General features: G+C 43.1%; 1 protein-coding gene and 1 long non-coding RNA gene across 6 annotated transcripts in view; one reads left to right on the top strand and one right to left on the bottom strand.

Moving 5' to 3' along the window:
• tead1b (TEA domain family member 1b) overlaps positions 1-22,305 on the bottom strand; it is a 48,984-nt gene extending 26,679 nt beyond the window's left edge. For all 5 annotated transcript variants that reach the window (XM_077023645.1, XM_077023644.1, XM_077023643.1 and 2 more), the window contains exons 1-3: positions 22,125-22,305; positions 21,546-21,667; positions 4,407-4,659 (exon numbers count right to left, since the gene is read on the bottom strand). In XM_077023645.1, the coding sequence (XP_076879760.1) occupies positions 4,407-4,554 (148 nt within the window). In that variant the 5' untranslated portion in view covers positions 4,555-4,659; positions 21,546-21,667; positions 22,125-22,305. The remainder of the gene's footprint in view (positions 1-4,406; positions 4,660-21,545; positions 21,668-22,124) is intronic.
• Positions 13,167-19,482, top strand: LOC143528485 (uncharacterized). Its single transcript, XR_013134470.1, has 4 exons — positions 13,167-13,382; positions 13,846-14,044; positions 14,460-14,514; positions 18,993-19,482. It is a non-coding gene; the product is annotated as an uncharacterized LOC143528485 (long non-coding RNA).
• Positions 22,306-23,163: the final 858 nt, after the last annotated feature.

Below are 23,163 nucleotides of genomic sequence, written 5' to 3' on the forward strand. Positions count from 1 at the left end.
GAGAAATAGTTACATGCACCTAGCAGGATTTAAGAGTTTACAAGGATACTAGATAAAAAACTTCTAGCCATATAGAGAACAACTTATTGAAGGGCATTATTCAAGCCAAATTGACTTAAGGCACTCCTCCATGCACAATAACACCCATTAAATGCATTTTCTTGGAACTCCACGTCCCATTGTGCTGTTCCTGTCGTATTTCACATCTGGTCATGTGTTCACTGATGTACTCCAGAGGGTATGTAATTGTCTGCAGCCAGGCTGAAAGGATGGTTGCGAAGCAGGTGAATTATGGAAGTGGCATATCTTTGGCTCTAGCCGCCGAAGGGACTCACCACTTTCTTCCTTTTCAGACTCCCCTCACCACAAAGCAGCTGTTGTGCTGTTTTTCACCGCTGTCACAATTAACCTCGGAGGCTGGGCAGGGGGCCAGCGCCATCGCGACTCAGGGCGCCAGGGCCCTTCAGGTAAACAGTACAATAAGCTTAGCTGCAAAAATTAGACATTGTTTTGAAGCGAGAGGCAGTTGCTATAGTGACTGTTGCTAATTAACTGCGTTCAGCCGGGAGAACAAAGGGCTTAAGGGCACTCAGGACGGCATCTCACCCTGAGAGCTGCGCCGTACCGCACATGTGCAAATCCCCCGGCTCTCTCCTTGCTAAAATACCTGCGCCCCTCCCTCTCAGTCTCTCCCCCCCCCCCACCCCCTCCATCACCGCACACATACCAAGAGAAGTCGGCCAGCCTATCAGATGAGAGAGCCACTGGGCAACAGAGCACTGTGCGAAACATCCGGGACCCCGCCATGCCCCCAAAACAAAAATAACCATGACGTCCTCGACCAATCAACGCGCTCCATCAGCACCAAGGGCCCACTTGAAGAGGGTCTCATCAGCTCCGGTGGCATTTTGAAGAGACGGCCCGACAGAGACAGTGATTTCATTAAATCGACAGCCGATGAGGGAACACGATGTCAGATGTTTTCCTGAGTAGCATGCGATTCACTGGGAATCTTGATGGGAGACTGGAGTTCAGTACCACAGTTAAGCCCTCTAGTTCACAGGGGTAAAATGTAAACATGCTGATGACACACTGTTACGGTAAACAGTTATTTGGTCGCATGAAGTATGATCCCTGTTCCCTAAATTTGGTTTGCAAACTCTTTACCCAAATATAGAAACTGCATTTAAATAAAGAGCATACTTACATTCTTGATAATGCTATCACCTCAAATGCTGGTAAATGTCAAAGCTAAAAGTTTCGAATCTCAGTGCTGTCTTTGACATTAAGCTATAAAATCACACATAGATAATGTTTCTCAGACATTATTTTCACCTTTTTGCTGCAGTCAAACCTCACAACACACTACAGGACTCACTCATGCTTTTGGTCTCTGATATTAGATTAACTTAATGCACTCTTTACTGGCTTCCAAAAAAAACTAATAAATTGGCCACAAATTGAACAGGAAAGTGTGGCAGGCAGTGCACTTCCTTTTATGTTATTTCCCAGTTGTAAATTTGTGGCTTTATTTTCACATAGTACTTCTGTGTGATATTCATTTTACTATAATCCACTGGCATCTGAATTTCTATATGCATACAATATAACGAAATGCAGCAATACAATTGAAATTCAATATATTTCTGTAATAAATAAAAAATATATTTACCAAATTAAAGTCAGAACAGGAAGCATCATGTGAAGATATAAATTTTCTGATGTTTTCAGAATTTTAGCCAGTATCAGATCTTTCATTAAATACAGTTAAAATACAGTTAATCCAACACCTTCTTTTACAGTAAACAGAGTTGCAACCCGCCACACACCAGTTTACAAATATGCACACGCAAGAGAAGTGGATTCACTCATCAATTGTGGATTATAAAAAAAATATGAACCAATTCTGCTTTTCCATGTCGCCTGGCACACCGACCGACAGACGCACGCTCTTGTTCCGACAGCGGCCCTCGTTAACGGCTGCGCGAGCGCGGGGGTCACAGTTCACGGTGCGATGGCTTTGGCGCTAGGACCCAGCGACAGCTGCGGTGCTGAAAGACGATGCCGGCCCCTACAAAGAGCGCCGAGCCACAATCTGCTGCCTCCAGCTCTCTCCCTTCGTCCCGCCAAACTAGTTTCAGCAGCGAAAGAGCGCCGTTTCCACCCCCCCCCCCCCCCACACACACACACACACACACACACACACACTGCCGTTAACAGCCTCCCTCTCCCGCCACAACTAAACGCGCCTCCACTGGACTGGCCCTCGGTGTGACACGCTCCCTTTTTACGACAGCGATGCACTCTGAAAACATGAGACGATTTGTTTAATAAATCTTAAAAAATAAAAATAAAAAATAAAAGCTTTCCATTTATAGCGAGGTAAGAGAGCCACACGCGGCTTGGTTGAAAATCCAGCAAACACGAAACACAGTTGCCTAGAATGTGCTGCTGACAGTGTTAACACAGCGAGGGGAAAATCCCCACTATGCGGTCAGTGTGTCCACTGGTCAGCCATGCGTAATAACGGCAGTCAGCAAGTCCTGCTCCTCGTTGGAGGGCTGGGAGACGCCTGCCACGACCATGGCTGCTGAGTAAACACGTAACCAGACACCACGAACATCTGGCACGCTGACCTCTGCTCAGTCCACAGTCACGGCGGGTCCAGAAACGAACAGAACATGTACACCCTTAACATGGACATCACTGCATGGGGGTCTCCACACTAACACAGATCATTTTTTTTCCAATAGCTACTGAATAGCTATATGCCGTTATTGATTAGACATCCAAGTTAGACATTGCAATAAATGCTACAACGTGACTACTGATTTTGATTCTGATACGACTCTAAATATCAGTTCAATTTTAAAACAATCAATATACCAAAATTGGGATATACTTTGGAATTGATTCCAAAGCAATCAATATCCCAAAAAAGGCAGACAATATAAGAATTAATTTTCTAAATTTTTTTTTTAATAATTATTAGTCTATTACGTCATATTATGCAATTCATCAATTGTGCTGATCAAAATCTGTCAATTCCCATAATAGTGTAGTATACTAAAATATACTTAGTAAAATATATAAATATATTTTACTTATATATATATATAAATATATATATACTTATATATTTATACTTATATTTATATATATATATATATATATATATATATATATATATATATATATATATATATATATATATATATATATATATATATATATATATACTTATATATATGTAAATATATATTTTACTTATATATATATAAATATATATATATATAGTGTTATAAGTTATAATATATTATATTGAAATATATTATGTACACAATACTACAATATATTCAGGTTTTACATGGGCTGAACATGTTTTAGCATTTTTAAGTTTTGTGTCATAAATTTAAAATTTTTCTTTGTAGGATCTCCAAATCAATGTGCACTAGCAGGTCTTGTGCGAGGCGTTAATCATTTAAAACTCACTAGGCCGGGCTATTTGTCATGCTTTAATCCTGGGCAGACAGATAGAGTGCAAGTGAGTTTCTCTGGCACTCCCAGTGCAAGAGGAGGAGGGGCTACATGTTGTGTGTGTGTATGTGTGTGTGTGTGTGTGTTGGGGGGGGTGCAGTATGCTCTGAAACCTTCTTTGTAGCGGCAGCTGAGAGCCATCGCTGTCACTCCTAAACTTTACATTTCATTTGGCCAGAGGGGTCACATGACAGCTGTAAAGGACGCCCCGAGGGCTTTCTGCTTTCAGTCGACATTGACAGGGCTGTGAGACACTCCAGCACTGCAGAAAGAAAATATGCTCCCTTTCCATGACATCACTGTGCCAGGATTTTGGAGGGGGAGTCGGGGTGTGTGTGTGTGTGTGTGTGTGTGTGTGTGTGTGTGGGAGGTGGGGGGGGGGGGGGGGGGCACAGCTGGTGGCAGCCACAGTACCATCTGCTCCTGACTAATAGTTGACACTGTTTTACTTATAGTCTCTGAGTCCTCCACAACAGCCTGGAAAAGCAAAGCACACTGCCACTGAAGCCTGCTGAGGCCAGGCAGACTAACACATTAATTCCTGATCGACACTCTCACATTCTCCCGCCATGCACCGCCTGCTTCCTCAGAGTCCTCCGTTTCACTTCTCACCTCCGGCCGTCCCCTCCTGGATAGACCCCGATGCCCAGCAGGGTGGAGGTTACCTCAAGACTCTGCATCACTTGAAGCCCTTTGAGCTAATTTAATTGAGAGATTTTCTAAGGAGCTAACACTCGGGTGGTAAAATGTCTACCTCAGTGCAATTTATGAGCTGCAGAGGCTACAGGTGCTCACAGAATGACACACAAGGGGAAGGTGCAATTGTGGTTTGGAACTTTATTTAAATGGCCGGGCGCAACATTTCTTACCGTACATCTTGCCCTCGTCAGACAGGATAATCTTGCGTCGGCCGCAGGGCGGGTAGATGGCCAGGGCCTCCTGGAAGCTCTGCTCAATATCGGGACTCCACACGCCCTCGGCGTCGTTATCGATGGGCTTGTCCGCCGAGTCGCTCATCCTCTCTATGTCCTCGGCAGGACTCTCACTGCCGCTCCAGCTGCTGGGATCAATGGTGGCGGTCGGCACCTCCAAGCCGAGGCCAGGAGCGAACTAGGGTGAGACCTGCAACGTGGCCCGAAAAACAAAACACGGGGCAGTCAGTCTCTGCCAAACACGGAGTCTTCCACAGAGCCCACCAAATGTAGCCTGAGTACGGCAGCCCAAAACCCCCAAAACACCTTGGTCTGGAGGTCGCGGAGGTCCATGAGTTTGAGGTTTGGTAGTGTATAATGTTATACATTCTGATAACCACCTCTAAGTAGGTCTGCACTTCATCTATGAGCAATGAAACAACGTAACATTTTAAGGCATCGAGCATGTTAACATTTAATTTTAAATGACTTTAAATGTGGCAAAGAAAACAGCACAACGAACTGCTATTAGGATACTCATTCTGTACCTATCGTGGTTCAATTCTCTCAGGAGCTCGCATCTCAGTGCGGGAACGATCCAATTGCCCCAAGAAATGAGATGGGTCAGATGAGGAGGCAGCAAGCGTGTAACCTTAAAACACTCGCCCAGAACCACCTGGCATCTCCCGTAAAGTAGGAGACTTTTGTCTCTAAAAAGGCCTTTATCAGGCGAGCCAATTTCAGACCAGCTGTCTGGACCCTTAAACAGCCCCTTAAATCAGGATGGAAATCATGTCGGTCGACTGTGTAAAGCACAGAGCCTCCAAAACATCCAGATATATCAGTATCACTTCCAACTCCAAATGCAATAAAGGCGTCCTGATCCTATCCAAGGAGAATATGGTTTTCCCATTCAGGACTGGCCTTCCGTCCCCTCGTCTTTCAGTACTGTAAGAGAACGGCGCCAAAAATGACACAAAAAGGCTGCCCAAGAGTACAGTGCGAGGACACTTAGCAAAGCGATTTTGCATTCAAACACTTTGTATTTCACACGTGCATGCAGACAACAAGGTGAATTGAATCAAACGTGTCACAACTGCGAGGAGGAGTTGTGGGTGTTCAGGAAGTCCCACCCCCAGGGTGAGTGGCAGACCGTGCGGCCCTGCCCAACCCATCCCCCCTCCGGGCTCCGCTAGCAAGCGCTTCCTCCCATTCAGGCGGAGCGAGCTGTTGTGAAGTGGGCCTAGCAGCATATGTTTCTTCTAGAATGTCAGTTCATGAGGGGGGGGAAGGGAACAAGCTGTTGGGGGAAAAAAAATGGAGAGCAGGGAGCTTTTCCTGAATTCCGTTTTTGTGCACTGAATGCTGACACTGCAGAAACAGCTCACACTGATGAAGGGGGCGGGGCTCCCCGTTCTGACCACTAAATGGTTTGCGCCTTTTTTTTTTTTTCCCTTTCTTTCCTTTGGCTCCTCCCCTCCTCCAGAGCACCTCCCCCACCCTGACTGTATAACGACCTGCACTGGTAATCATTCCCAGCGCTGTGTCGAACACACTGTGGTCTCGCGCGCGAGCCTTCAGATGCAGAGAGGGGGGACCATGTGTGTGAGTCCAGCATGAATAAACATGTTTAAAGGTGAAGGAGTAGAGACTCAGTCCAGCACAGATAAACATGTTTACCTCAGGCTGTCATCCACTGTTAACTTTCATATGGAACAAGAGAACAGCCCTGGAAACAAAAACAGCAACACACAGGAAAGACTACACTTGGTGCGTCTTCTTTGATTGGCTTACGTTCGGGAGGGGGAGTGTTAACGCAGTGTCTGGGCATGTCTGTTTTTTTCTGAGTATACGTTCCAGCGGGAGACCGGCTGCACTGCCTTCCACAGGTGGTTGCCCGTAACACGTCACATGAGAAAATGAACACCACTACTCTGCAGCCCATGAATTATTAAACCCAGGCGTCCCTGTTCAGTAACTCTGCATACAAACATAAGCACAGAGCCGTCCACAGTTTCACAGTAAGGATGAGGGGTGTGTGCACTACAACACCGGCACCTCACCTGGGTTCGGACATCCAGCCTACACACGCACACACACGCTAATGTACTGATAAAAAAGATCTCTTGAATTTTCTTAAGCATCCACTTAAATTCAGCATTATAGCACACTACATGCATTAAGGGTACATACCACTTATAATGAAGAATAATGTACACTTAGATTTTTTTTTATGTCAGGATATAGGCAGATTCAGCCTTAAATTTGGTTAAAAGCAATCATAAAAAATCTTTAGTGATAAACAACTGGTTATATCTGGTTAAAAAAAAAACACTGTTCAGAAACAAATGACAAAGCTGTCCAACTAGCCAAATGACTCACGCTTTACAGCAGTTAATGAACATTAATTAGAAATTCTGTTGGCAACAGTCGGGTGACACATCAAACTCAGTGACGACTGAACCTCAGTAAACAACTTACATCATGACATCCGAAGGTGCAACCAATATCGTGTTAGTTATAAGACGTCCCTCGAACCGTTGAAAAACTCACTGACCTAAGAATAAACATTAACTCCATATAGCAGATCTGAATATTTGAAATACATTGTTATTATGTCTCCACCCAAAGCCACAAACAGAAATACACAAAACACACAGGCCCGTGCAGAAGAACCTTAGATTGTTCCGGTCTCTCATGCAAATCTCTAGAAACACATTTGATTCTTAACCAATAATCAGCAATTAAGACATACATGCATAATATCAGCGTGCTCCAATTTACCCACAAATCAAACAATAACAGGATTTTTTATGCAAGCAGGATATTAATATTCATTAGAGCCGTCATCCGATTTCCATTAACAAATGAAGCTGGACAGGTGAGTTGTGGAGTCGTCAGGCCCCTCGCAGCCCTCGGAGCGTGAAGGCAACATACATTGACAAGAACAAGTGCTAAAGAACATTCAGGGCAGAAATCAATAGTCTAAAAACAGCCTAATCATGGTACATGGCTTCAGGCCCTCTGTGGCCATTTGTGCTTCGATAAATCAACTTAAGTGATTTACCTCCACCACAATTTCATACGCAGCACCTCCCACGGGAGGGCTAGATCAATCCTGCCTAAAAGATAATGATCATTTCCACCGAGTTCAAGAGCACGGCGTGATTGTGTTAACTTGCATACAAAACTGGAGCGCGATTACGGCCGGATCTCATCTGCCCGCATTTCCTCTTCCGATTTACCATGAAGACGCTCATGAGGTTGAGGCACCCAGACCCGTTCCTGGGCGTTTTTTAGTGATCTGAGTTTTTTCCTGACAGTGGATACACATTAAACCAACAAGTGCCATCTGCACAAAAAAACCCCCTTGAAGAATCTCTTTAAGCACTGATCCTATATCTAATTTATGAGCAAACCCAAAACTATTCACCATGAAGCTGCGAAGTGTCACACATGCCGTCTAAGTAGACACAGACAGAAGACACATGTTTACTGCACCCACTTATCTGTGCTGTGAGAAGGGGGAAAACTGTGTTTCTTTTCCTAACAAACTGATACACCGCAGCAGTATACCTGTACACTGCCAATTCATTAGGACCAATTTATCGTTAAATGGGCTCTTGTGATGCGTCCACGCGCACGTGTGTTAATTCAGAGAAACGCTAACGCGGAAACGCTAACGCAGAAGGAGCGGAGGACGCTCTGTATTGCGGGTGGGCGCTGGAGCTGACTCCGCCGAGCGAGTCCCGGAGTTGCCGGCACACGGGGCTACGTCGGGGCTAGCTTGCCGCTCCGGGCGATGCTGAGCTGATGCTTCTTTTCCGTGCCTCCGTGACAGATGGGAGGGAAAGATTAGTCATGCAACAATATACTGTGGTTACTCTCCACTCGCTGGGCAAGCTACGTATGTCAGACAAATCGACGACACAGAGAGCGTTCCACAGGGACCGGCCGCTGAGTCATCCCACTGGCCTGCACTGCGCTTGAACATTGCGGACGCAGCGGTACTCTGCTCAAAAGTGGGTCAGATCATTTTTACATTCTTCAATTAGGCATGTAAAATACCAGTATGCCGGGTCTGAGTATGTAATCTGAAAGGCTACACTCTAAACATCTGACCTTCCGCATGATAAACATCTTTAAATTCAACTGATGCGCGCGCAGATGCAGCAGAAATGTGGCGTAATAAAAATCAGATCAGACACGTCATTTCAAACAAATATAACACCAGAACAAGCCAGGGATCGCTGTCAGCGTGCAGCCTCTCTCCGTGCTTAGCTGGAGGACGGGCCCGAAGGTATCGGACTACAGGTGACGTTGGCGCTCCTCACAAGACTTGCACGAGCAGCCAAACAGCCCTGGTGAGAAAGTACTTTGGCAAGAAAGGAACAACAGCACTGCTAGGAACTCCTCTGTCCTGCCTCAATGGAAGAAGTGTGCAACAAGTGATCCTCTTCTGACCCAAACCGTGAACACCTGTACAGCACAAATTGAACAGACTGGAGGGAAACAACACAAGGGATTGGTTTTCTTAAAACCAAATAGATCAATTAAAATATTTTCCAAGTGTTCAGGAGACCTTATATGTCCCCTATCAAAAGCTTTGTGATGTGTGATGTGGAACTAAATTGTGCTCCAGCTAGCATAAGTCTACACAGACTTAGCTGGTAATATCCTCCACACACACACACACACACACACACACACACACACACACACACACACACACACACACACACACACACACACACACCTTTGCCTCCCAGGCACTCCAGCTCCAGAACTTCTTCAGTTTTAAAACGGGCCTTCCTGAGCCTGGAGGGTGATGCTAACAGATCTGTGAGTGACTGAACAGACAAATCTACTGCATATACTAACAGAAACAAAAAAAGGTTAAAATTCTAGCTGCTTTGTGAAGTTTCCCAGCGGAACATGTTAACAGGCACACTGGGTTTACCGCCTCTTAAATCGCTCCTTTTCTGGTTCATTCACAGCTGTTGGTTAACCATCCACATGCTTAGGCGAGCTGTTTGCCCATCTTCAGACTCTGCGCTGTGTGTGTGTGTGTGTGTGTGTGTGTGTGTGTGTGTGTGTCTGTGTGTTGCGAGCACTGAGATCTCAGCCCCTCCTGAGGCCAACTCCCTCTCTGATAATGTTCTCCACACACCATGGCCAGGATGTGCCCCAACACGCCTCTTTCACAACTCAATGCCATATGCCCACACAGACACATGCGCAAACACACCCACACAGACACACACACACAAACACACCCACACACTGACAGGCGCGCGCACACACCCGCACCCAGACACATGCAGACCGTTCCAGGACTGGGGATTTGAATCTGTTAAAAATAAATAAATAAATAAAACAGTGGAGCTTAACTGGCTACAGCTTGAATCCCACGTTTGGTGGCAGGATTTCTGCTATCTGTTCTGCCCGGATGATAAGGCACTGATGGTTCAGTGCAGTGAAAGCAGATAGAGAGAGAGAGAGAGAGACAGAGACAGAGACACTACACTAACACACACTAACACTACACAAGCTCTGGACCAGAACATAACAGCCAACCTAATCAGAACCAGCCAAATTACAAAACAACTCAGACAAAACTTTTGCACTTATTGAGATACTTAATCAAAATCACGGAACATAATGGAGTGATACCTGGCCCATAACTTCCACTACAGTGTGGCAGGTTTCCTAAGCGAACTGTCTCGTCCAAAACTGAAGTACAGACTCAGTGACCACAGCCTGACCACAGACCGACAGATATAAACAGTCCCGGCTACCTAAAGAGCAAAGACTGTGATAGTAGTACCAACACAATAAGACAAAGAGCTGCACTTCATGAAAGAATGTAGAAAGTTTACTCAGATTAGAACTGAATTCTGATGAGGAGAAGCTGCTGTATGTTGTAGGTGAAAATAAAGAGTTGAGCACACAGGCAGTGTTGTGTGTTCTCTGCTGTCACAGTCTGAGGGACAGTGAGGGACCAGATACCACAGATAGAGAAGCTTTGGGCATTATTCATTTTATAATAAAGATTTTATTATTACCATCATCATCATTATTATTTTGTTAATTATTATCAGTTATAGAGGTAATGTTGACAGTAATAATGGTAATATCAGTATTGATGTTATAGTTATATTATTATTGTTGTTATTAGTATTGGTAGAGGTTGTAGTATTGTTGTATATTATACTTATTATTAGTTTTTTTTTGTCATGCCAGTATAGCACCATTGAATTGATCTGATTAAACTGAGAGACAAAGAGAGATTCAGAGAGAGAGAAAGAGCAAGAGGAGGAGAGAACAGGCAGGAAGGAAAACTGAGAAGACATGAGATCACTAGGACGAGATGGACAGCAAAACCTTCATGAGAACACTCTCAAGAGCAGAAAAGAATCGCAAGATTCACGACTCCAACTGAGCAGCGAGAAACCCAATGCAGCTTCTGCTCAGGAGCCATTTTTACAGGGCGTGAAAGTGATCAACTCTGAACTCTGAAAATATGCATGAAGTTAGGAAGCATGTACCTGACTACAGCCTCATATGGACCCTGAAGTGTAAAACTTTTCTTTATAGAGAAAGGCATGCAGTTAAAGACTAGGTCATCTCACTGATGCCCATGGAACTCAATGGACTAATTCATAATATGATAGAAAATGCAATTAAGACGTACAAAACATGTCTTTTCAAAGGCCCCTCTTATGTGAGATCATTTGCATGTGAATGAAATATTTCTGTTAGTGCATCTCTTTTGTGTAGTGGCGTGTGCTCTGCTCTTAGCTACGCAGGACATGATGCTTTATAGCGGACCTGGAGTGGAGCGGACCTCAGGACACTGCAGTGCATTCATTAGAATCATATCAAAAGTCTGCAGTGGGAAGGGGGGGGGGGGGGGTTGAGATCTATTTACATGGCCATTCACATGGACCTTATATCCACACAGCATCATTATACCCATCACATCACTTAAACGCAGAGCATCGGCAGATGCAGAATGTGGCTGTGCGTAAGGCTTGCCCAAGAGCACACGTGCAAGTGCAGAGGGGCCCCCGCACACGGGGCACCATAATCACGCAGCACTGAAGCCCTGTAATCTGGCGAGGAGCGGCACACGCGGCAACCCGCACCGGCGGGCACCAAAACACCACACACGCTCCAATTAGACGTCAGGTCATAGAACCGCGTGGCCCGACACAACGCATCTCCCACGTGCCTCAGCTTTGAATGTGGACCCAGGGGCCTGGGGCGATGGCGTAACACCATTGAAACATGCGCGATAAGTGGCTCTCCGCTGCCTGGAGCCCGGCTTGGCTCCCCGCGTCGCTGGCTCCGGTGACAAGCCTGTCAAAAGCCGAAGCCTGGTGCGCCCGGGCCTGTTCGAACACTAATGATCACAGCTTCTAAGAGGCAGGAATGTCACCTGTGGAAGCTGTTGCAACCTTAAGAGATAATTGCATACTCCTATCTGCCCGGCCGAGGCACCATGGAAATGGTCTTATTAGTGAGATAAAGGGGGAAGGGGGCAACTAGTGAATGCCTCAGTGAGAGCTGAGCCCGGGCTGTGACACGGCATTATGGCAAGATGACACTTATCAACAGATTACATGAACCACTCTGGTCTGGGCTAAGCTGGAATCCTGCTCCTTAAATTAAGAGACCCAATTTCAGGCAGCACACAAGGCTAGGGTAATGAAATAGAAGATGAGAGGTCTGAAATGTAATTTTCTGTGTGCTATTGTGCTATTTGTGCTATTATCTCAGAAGGTTCAGTAATGATTCAATGAATGGCTTTCACCAACTCCGTAATGACGCGCAGTAGTTAAGGCCTCAAAAAGGTGAACTATAATTACCAGGTAATTACCAAACGTAATGCTCACAAAGCCTTTTAGAAGTGTACCACGGTGTCTAGTTAATTTTTGCTGTAGTGCTGAAACTATTCCAAAGTCATCTTGTTTGGAAGAAGCAGTATCCAATTATGTATATTCACAGCAACAAGACATAACTGAGATTCCACACTGTGTGTGTGTGTGTATGTGTGTGTGTGTGTCATAATAGCACATTCATAATCACAGGAATGTATAATGGGCGCAAAGAAAATACATCCACACACAGAACACAGACAAGGAGCAACTTAAATGAAATTTTTCATTCAGAACAAAAAATTCGTAATTATATGTTTTCAAACAATTTCAAAAAGCCAGTTTTTCCCTAAAGAAGCATGTCTGAAAATGGGCTCAATCAGAGTGGCATTCTGCTCACCCATAGGGCTAGTGATGATGTGTGATATCACTGCTGCAAAGCAAAAGCAACACATTGATTTCTTCTGCTGTTATGTGCTTTGTTCTACTTTTCATACGGCAAGTTAAGCATTGTTGAAAAGACTGAAGGATCTGAAATTCAAACCAAACCCGAACAAGGCCATGAGCATCATTAGTAAAGCCTTTCAAAGCTTTCCGTGTGTCCGCGAGCTTTTTCTGTAAACAGAAAGAAATCGATCTGTTTTGCATCGGATTTTCCTCCTGGCTTCATGAACACGTCTCCAGGCTCTGAGTGCTGTTGGGCGAGTGAATGCTTGATCACCCAAATCAGAAAGCAAAGATCCAATGGACTGGACAGCCAATGATCTTCTCCCACTGGCAGTAGTCGAGCGTTTATTTCATGCCTCTTTAAACCAACAGAACTGGACACGGGCGAAGCTGTCTGATACCATCCAGTTCAATCGGAGGGCCCCCGAGCCGGCCGGCGCTACTGCAGGACGCTCTGGGATCAATTTCTGTTGGGCAAGAATCGCTGGACTGATTTACAGGGCCTGTCAAAACAGCTTTCGCCATCTGCCTCCGCCTTGGCACGCCGAGATGTAGCCCTCAGCTCATTTCACTGCGGATTTTGCTATGGCGGCCGCCTCTGTCTGAGGTAGGTACTGGAGATGGCGTAATGTCGCCTAAAAAAACAGCTTGAGCGGCTGGCACTGGAAAAGCTGCCATTGCCGAAAAATATGACGAAGGTTCAGTGGCGACAGACACGGGGGGGGTTCCCACTAGCCTCAAGGGCTTCGGGTGTTTGGGGAACTTAGGAATTCTTGCCTGGTTGCAGTCGGATATCTGTGGGCACGACTATCTAGAAGAGCGTGCCTGCCTGGAATATGAAAAACATTCCTGTGTTGCTTCGCAAATAATTGCACAACACAGTGAGGGGGCGGAGCTTTAAAGGCAGAGGAAATGAAAGCTGTAAATAAGCGGTGGGACAGATAAGAGATCTCTGGATCTCTAGGAGAGCCATGGAACAGCAGCAGTGAGCAGGACAGGTCACCGGTATTTCACCAGTACCCCCAGGGCAATGCAAGCATCTGTGTGAAGTCGATCTCCATCTATCGTAGATCACCTTTTCCCACCACAGCACCAATGGCACGAAGGATCACACGGAATGTCTGACACAACTGTCCGGTGATCCAGCGCACGGATGCTGACCTGTTTACCAGCTGCTTGGGAGCCCTGGGGCTGGCCGAGATGCTTCAGCCCGATGCCATGGAAACGCGATGGTGAAATCCGTGTCAGGTCACTGGGGAGTAATGCCATGTAAAAATTGCCATTCAGAAAAGTCTGGCTTTTATAGTTTTTTACTCCACTCACTCACTCTATACAAACCTGTTGCACCTAAAAACCTGCACTTGAAAGAATATAAAAAGGCACAATAAAAACCTTAAATGAAAAATTTATTTAATCTAAAATTTATTTGATCTATTAAACATAACATTTATAATTCTATATGAAACTGTTTCAAATAATTTGCACTAATACATTTAATATAATTACTTAAAATTATATTCAGCAATGTTAAGGAGTCCAGAGCAATCACTTAATCTAAATATTCAAAATACATTATATACAAGATATATTACATACAAAGTACATACAAGAACGCTACTTCAGAGTATGTTCACCAAACCTTTACACTAACATAATTTTCTTTTTCATTCTTTCCCTTTTTTAGCTTTGACCAGGGGTGCGAAAACATCTCCTTGTCGACATCGCTAACTTACAATGAGGTAGTGTATGCACAAAATAAATAAATAAATCCAAATCTTTGCATGTGGGTTCTTAGTAACTACATGTGGTGTTGAATCAGCATGGCAGTGTTTACAAAGCTGAGACTGCACTCTACCAAGAGTTCATACTCACTGAGAATGCACACTCTGCATACTAATGCGCTGAGCCTGCCTCCAGACTCTCTCTCTCCCTGCACTAAATCCAGGCCAGCTCTGGGGCGGGGGGCGTGTTGTGAAGAGTCTGTCTGAACTTGGGCGGCCATGACAACAGTGTAGCAGGCATTAATGAAAGGCCTGCTCGGGATTTATGACGATGCAGGAACGGAGACTACGGTGCCACAGAGCCGGGACGCTCCACGTTTTGAATACCGACCACAAATTATGGACAGTTTCAGTAAATGAAGTGACTGAGTGTCTTTGTTCCACGTGCGTGCATCTTCCCGTTGCTAGCTGGGAGCAGGGCGCACAAACCACTAGCACGGCCATGGCCAGCTCTGGGAAAGGAAGTTATTGAGTCCTGGATTTCCTGCTTTCAGCTGTGGCCAAGAACTCTGAGGTTTATGGCAGCTCCAGGAACTGACTCATGTAATGATTCATGGATTAGATATTGCTTTTCATGTGTGTCTGGTCAGAGTATGGTTTGCTTAAACACAAAGTTAGGAAATGCAACCTTTTAGGGTGGAGAGAATACCACAAAAAAACAATAAGGCTGCACAACATAACAAGCCCACAGTTTCATGTGAATGTTTTTTCTATAAGTGGTTTAGGACCCCATTTGTATTAAAAACATTAATTTGTTCTTTAAAAATCTAAGACCTAGATTCCCATCTGGCTTCAGTTACAAGGTCGAAAGTGCTGGAACAGCAGTATTAAATGTGTTTTAAAGTGGTAGAGCTCTACAATGTCTTTAAAAATGCTAGACCTCTATTCAGATTCACTTTTAATCATACAGAAAAGCCTCATAAACCTTCATATTCTCACATTCAATTACTAATGTTTAAAGAAAAAATCCTTCTGAAGAGAATCCTTGAATAAGCAAGTACATAAAATTTCCTGTTAAGCAAATTAGGTCAAGTTGGCAATATTTAATTATTTGATGGACATATATACGTGCAGCCGCTTAAAGCAGGTGTTAACCTTAACCTCTCAAACTTCAAAGAACTGTGGGTGGTTCTTAAATTCCTCGCGTACCTGCATACCTTTCATATTACTACAGAATTTGGCATAATTCATAGTAGTTACTGACTAATATGCCGTAAAATTAAGAAGTCAATAATAAGCTTGGAGTGTAGGAGGATAACTGTAAGACTGTGAGAGCAAAAAAGTGAATTTAAATGCCCCAAAAGAAAACAAAGAGAGCAAATATAAGGTAGTGAAGGCCAAAGAGGTGCTCTGGGCTTTGTAGTCCTTTTACAGCTGCTGTTCTGAAGCATATTGATGACATCAGTAGTCTCATGCTCTGCTCTGGGTGGCAGTCTAGCTCAACTGCACTGAGGGGTCTGGAAGAACCACTGAACAGAACATCACACTGCCAAATTCCTTCTGACACACAGTTCTCGCGGGGTCATTCACAACCAGTTAACAGGCAGACACGGGCCTGGAACACACTCCGGGAACACTGGAGGAGCTGGCTTGTAATAAGGCAGTCCTGGCTCACACAGCCACTAGCAAGCCATGTTCTATAAGTTATTTTTATGTTTCATTTGTGCGCCTTCCAAATAAACTATAAAAAGAACCGGTTTAAATCAAGCCTAAACTGTGTCACATCGGTTCTCAATTGTAATTAGTCACGTGTTCATTTAATTTCAAGAATTACATAAAGTGCAATCCAAAAAAATCAACATGATCAAATTTGCATTTACATGACAAGTTACGATGTGTGCAGAATAAAATCATGGTAAAGACATAGAAATCCAACTATAAAATGACCCTCATCATGCTATACTCAACCAGAACACTATAGAGTATTGCTTTTCCAATCCCCAAGAGTTTAATCCTTACTATTAACGGTATACCTCATGAAGTCATCTTAAATCAGTGTTTGGCACTGATTAACGCTCTATTAAGCTAAATAACAAATATTCATTTGCGTAATGGGGAAGGACTCTTGCCACTTACTGCAAATCACATCTGTACAAACTTCTAACCTTGGCAGCCAGTCCAAAGAATAACTCTATTGAGGGTGGACATTCTGCGTGTTTTAGACTAACACCAACAGGGAATGCATCTCCAGGAATGCAATGTCACTCCTGTATGCATGACATGAACAACCTCTACATTAACAGCACACTTTAACCCACACGGCCTACAAAGGCATTTGAATGTAACAAAAAATGGTTAGATTTGCTTTAAGATGATCTTAACAGTGTAACAAGATGGAAAAGCAACCCATGCTGATTGATTTCCCCACACACTCCAAAGGAAAATTAGCTCCAGTCTGGGTTGGGAGTGAAGAAAAGGCTATGCTTTTAATCATGTTTAATAATCTGAATTCATATGATTTAAATTCCTTGCACAAATAACAGCCCTGAGAGTATCAGTAATTAATTAATAGTGAAAGCATATATTAATGTGCTTGAGAAATGAAATTCAGTTCTAGCATTTGGTACAAAGATCCTTGGTTCTAGTTCATCTCCTGTGTTTGAAAGCAAATCACAACAAGGTGGCTCCAGTCTCCAGCTGTGGTTTTGAAAGACGTTGTAGCACAGATGAGAGGACAAACCAGTCTCACCAGCCGTGTCTCTAAATTCCATTCTACACAAGACGCCCTAGTCCTCAAACTTACAATAAATAGCATAGAACAGATAATGTTTCAACGTGCAGCTCTCCAAGAAACAATGGTATTCAGTGTTCATCAGTATTTGCTGTAGCAGACTAACAGTCAAAAAATAGGACCTGTGTGTGATGACTTAATTTCACTATAATTATCATCAGTATATAACTTGCATTCCAGACAGAATCAAACATTTGTCTTAATGTCATTTGAAAGTAAAAACAAAGACACAAAACCATCTTGAACAACCATCAGAGCAGCAACTGTGTGTTTGCTTACGGAAAGGGTTAATAAGACTTTGGGATGTGTAAAAGTGCGTTTGATCACATCAGCTCTTTATTTATACCAGCTGCTTTCATTGCCTGAAGAATGTGTAAAGGAACAGGAGTAGTGCTCAGTAAAGTATTACAGTTCCTCCATATCCAGCATAGCACTTAGCAAAATATAGTATGAAACACAGTGGGGGAATTTCAATCTAATAAGCCCATAATTAGGCTGATTTACTATCAGTATCTTTCACATTCCCCTCAAAATGGATAAAATTTTCCATCCGTTTATTTCTTATTTTTACCCAGTGATCTCTGAATCCTGTTTGGCTGCAGATGGAGTCTAATAGGAAATGATGTTGAGGGCGAATCAAAGAGACAGGACGTAGCTGTTTGTGTTGGGCTCTGTCCCGGCACAGTTTAGCAGTTCACGTTGTCCTGTGACCGCAGGCGGGAGCAGAGTGAGTTAGCTGCTGCTAAAGGTGGCAAGGGTGCTCATGTGTGGGCTATGCATATCTGTTGATGTCTTATTGAGGTAAACCCCTAGCTCATAGCTTATTGCCATTAGGAACCTATTTTCTTCCACGCTGCTCGCTAAGTGGATATAAATCATTTAAAGTCAATAAAAGCATCACCACAGAAGACAAAGTAAACCATGTGCAGCTAAAATTCTATTCACATGGGTTGATGCTCATTCCACTCAAAGCAGGTGTTAATTTAAAATTCATTTATCACAGGAATTAGCTTATCTTATTCACCTGCTAAAACGTCCATACTGAACTGGAATCATGCATCATATTGTTTAAGGTGAAGTAAGCAAATAAGTCAGTAATTAAGCTAAAGATGTAGTAGCATTAAGGTCAATTGGTCCTTTAATCATGTAAAAAATTATCTTGGGGGTTATGCAATTACGGACCCTGGGTCGTTTGCATTATTCAAATTCCAGGAACAAACGCTTTCTGTCACGGTGATTTTGGCAGGAATTTCAGAATAAAAAATCCGAACACACCACAAAAGAAGTGTTGTGTAACAGAAAATATATTTAAAAAACATAAAACTACCACTTATATCAAGGAATCAGAAGCCTGTCGCTTGCGATGCGTGGAGAATAACTCAAACCAGCAGATCTTTGGCTTCTTCAGAACCAGCTCTATCAACCCTTTACTGAAGACAAATTCATGTGGAGCTGCAAACAGTTGGCAACAGAAATATGAAGCATATTAAAATGCCATTGATAAGTAAAGTGACCAGATATCTTATCTGAAGCACACGGGAGCCATATGGTGCCATGGTCACTACCGCCTGTTGCTGGCATAACAACGGGATGGCCTAGTCAGCCTGCCACAGACACAGGTTGACAAACGGCCGTTAGCCTGCATCCTCAGAGCGGTGAATGCGAGAGCAAACGTTCATATTTGCATTTTTTTTTCCCCTTACAGGTGCAGAAGAGGACCAAACCAGATGTCAACTCCAGCATGGTGCTGTTTGCTTTCTGCAGTTCAACAGCCTCTGTTCTATCACACACACATACATACACACACAAAATTAAACACACATACACACACACACACAAACACACATTTACAAACACACATGCACACACTTCTCCCTGGCTCAGCAACAGGAAAGACAATGGGGTCTCTCTGTGTTCTCCCATTCCCCCACAACCCCTCATTCCCAGAGGTAACCCAATCCACTATGCCTGAGCAATGCCCCTATTCTCTTCCCATTTCACAACTGAAAGGATGCATTCTCCTCCTCTTCAGCCATGCTGATGAGCACCACTCAAATACAAAACATGGAAATTAATGTGTGTATGTGTGTGTGTTTTAACCCACTAGTTTAGATTTATCATTAAAGCTTTAAAAATGCCAGACTACTGAATATGCAGAGGTTTTGTCCGCATGTGATTAAGTCTGCATTATTATGATTAAGAAATCATTTATCCTCTACCCCTGCTGTTTTGTTTGCTTGTTTTTTTTGTTTACTATTCGTGTATATTGTGTACTTTTGATCAATAACAAAAATATCACATGTAGCACAATATCACAGACAAAGCAGCTGTTAACCCACTAATAAATTTAACTGATTTTTACCACTGTACATAACATACAAAGAGAATTCCAGCAAAATACGATACAGTAAGATAAGATACAGTAAGATAAGATACACGACCCATATTAGACCTATATGAGTTTGGTGCCTGGAGCTTTAGCGCATCTGTCATTCAGGTAAATAATATTCTACAAAACAATTACTTATATATTTAAAAACATGAATCACCCAAATGTACACAAGCATAAGGCAGACCTGAATGACCAAATGTTGCCTTGCCCAAAAAGGGGAAAGGTTTTTCTCTTTTATACACAATTCTTCCAAATCACAATTATTTTGTTTACTTGTATTTAAACAGTTTATGGACATACGTTTCAGCAAACGAGAATCCCTTTCACATATTGTTCAATCAGCCAGCTAGAAAGATACCTGCAAATAAAAAATTCATTGACCCTGTCTTGTAAACACTGAGGAAAGATTGGGGTCAGCGTGACACCAATGTCCTGTTCTCATAGCTGAAAATGCTACACACACGCTCAAATTGAACAGGTCCACTCATTGCATAAGCAGAAAACAAAGCACTTTTTGCCTCCCAGCTTTTGGCCTCCCGGCAAGCAGATTCACTCCTCAGCGTCGTGACATGTCAAGGGTTAAGTCTGATAGAAGTCAATCTGTTTACTGTAGTAAATGATAATGGCCCAGTTAGAGGAAACAAACAACACGTTGTGTCTCGCTGGCCCCCTTTAAAAAAGGCCACAGTGAAATATAAGACAATAATTAACTGCAAGAAAGGAGGGTCTATTCCCAAACAGTGGGACGTGTTTTCAGCCAATGTATAGCATTAGGGGGCAATCTTAACTCAGCTTCGCTTGACCTTTCCTGCATTAAATATGATTATTAAGAGTGTACAATTACGCTTTGGGTGTTCGGTATACCTTAGTTTTCGTTTTCTACGCCATTTGGAACTAGCTGAATATGTTTAATTAAAAGTCCAAAAGTCAAGGATGGTCTTAATAACGTGAAAATGCCGCTTACACCGTTTCAACAATTACCACAGGAAACAGTTCACACCACAAACGAAATGAGAGTACAAAGCAACACAACCCAAGACCGGAGAATCCAGAACAGACATATGTGGCCCTCGTAACTGTACCAAACCAGTTCAGTGGAGCCGCTTCTTCAAATAAATATGTATTACGCTGAGGCGAAACCCACACTACCTCAATAACATCAACTGTTTTCAAAGTACATGTCCTGTATAAAACTCGTATCACTTTGACACTTTTCCCCCTGAGTTAGCCGGACTAAACATTAGCCCGCTGATAGAGAGCTACAAAGCCCTGTTATGCTATGTCACTCTTTCTCAAACCGTAACATTCGTCCATATATTTCAACATAATCACGTTAATAATCACGTCGCGTTCGCTCTTATGAGTGACGGTATCCTGAGTAATAGCGAAACAACAGCCTGATCTTTGACATTACTCCATAAGAACAAGGCGGGCAATTCCAACAAAGGAAATGACTAAAAGGGTGAACGGTTATTCCTTGCTGGGAGAAAAAAAGAAAAGAAAAAAACCCCAGATTTGTTGTGGTCATGGCGAAATGTGAAATAAGTCACTAATACTCTTAAATAATCAAAGTACTAGCATAACTGTGAGGTTCGATAAACACATAAATAGTCCATAGCTGGCCTCCAAACGCAACAGATTGTCAATAGAAGTTAAGAGTGCTTCTATGAAGTTGGTAAAAGCGCCTTCTGAAGGTTAGATTACATGGTCGACTGAGGGAAAATATTAAAAATGCGTGACTTTAAAAATGAATCTTATCTCATTGTGCGATGTCCATTACGTTTAAGAATCGCTCGCTTCGAAACAACGCAAAAAGAATGCAAACAATTCAAGAAGATTGAGAAAGAAAAACGACAATGTACTTACGGTGAGGATTTTAACAGTAGAAGAAAATGCCAAAGACGCTAGAGCAACAAGTCTCTCTGCACTATATTTTTGCGCCACTTCGACAATGTTCCAATGAAATCTGCAACTCCCGGCAGAAAGAACTATGGAGGAGAAAACAGCAACATTTCTATCCGTCATCTTGTCCAAAATCATCACTTATGCAATAATTTACATCCAAACGTTTCCGAAACGACGAGCACTGCCTCTTGTATAAGTGCAGGGAGTTTACAGCACAGCAGTGGCGTGCAAGGTCGGGCTTCTATACAAAAATGTAAAAAATGTCAAAGATTTTCGTGCTATGTCAGATGGTTACAACACTGAGTCAGTGGACAAAAGTGAAAGCAGCGCGCCCTGTTGCAACAGCGTCGAAAACACTGTAGCAGCGAACTAAAGCCCCGTCAAAAGACACTTTCATCCCGTCCTCTCTTGTTATATGCCTCTTATAAGTAATACCAATGTGATCATTGTGTTATTTTCTCGTAAAGTACAGCATAATTGATAAAATTACTGACAAAAAAACATTTTGCATATCAGTAGGCTTATTACCTTTAAACTTACCTTAACGTCCGTAATTGATAGCAAATTTTAGGCTCGCGCTTTTTGATTTTCTAATATGGGTTTTGCAAACTGTGTAAAGTTATTCTTGTGTTTCTGGGCCAGCCGGGAATGTGAACGTGAATCGCCGACGCACCGATAGAGATGCGAAGAATGCTCGGAATGAGAGCAGGAATGAAATGAACGCGAGCGTCGAGTTTGCACTAGGGCGGAGCAAGGGTGGCGTCATCCCAAAGCCCACAGTCCGCCATGGGAAGGAGGGACCAGGTCCACGAGGATGACTTCACAGGACACGTCGAAATTATCATCCAATGGGAGAAAACGGAAGACTGTTTACTGCTCCTCAAACCTTCTTAGTTTTTTCAAATGAATGAAAATTACATTTTAACTTTATTAACCTCTCAAGAATAGATGTATGAACGAACAGATCTACTACGCATCGTGTACTGCTCACTAACTTGAGTTCTTGGCTTATTTTTTATAAACATATACAGTGATAAGAACTTTAAGAAGCTAGCACAGTGATGAAGATCTGGTTCACTTTTTGTTAGCAGTAAAAACATAACTAAATATTTTTTTATATATATTCACTGCCTTTAAGGTGAACTGTTGACACTTTTCCACATAATACATTTATTAGAAACTGGATCTTGTCATCTGTTGCCAGTTTGTATTCATACCTCTCTAATCATTTAGGTAGATTTTCCTATTGCAAATATGATCTTAAATGTGCAGTCGCAGGACAAAGACACTAACTTCCATCTGCATGGAGACATACAGGTCTGTGATGTCAGCCATGTCTGGTCATGTCTGTGCACGTGTCCCATTTCTGACACCACTGCCCTTCAGTACATAAAAAATACATTAAAGCCACAGTTCTTCATTACAAACCACCAGTTTATACATGTTGAAAATAGCCAAAGAGTTTCAGGGTCAAGGAGTCCATCACAAAAAAGAAAAACTCCACCTGAGGACTCCCTCGGTGCAGATCAATTACTAATAACTAACGAGTCTTGTTTAATGATTCTATAAGTGCATTAGT

Source organism: Brachyhypopomus gauderio, chromosome 12 (genome assembly GCF_052324685.1).
Source record: "Brachyhypopomus gauderio isolate BG-103 chromosome 12, BGAUD_0.2, whole genome shotgun sequence".
NCBI classification, from domain to species: domain Eukaryota; kingdom Metazoa; phylum Chordata; class Actinopteri; order Gymnotiformes; family Hypopomidae; genus Brachyhypopomus; species Brachyhypopomus gauderio.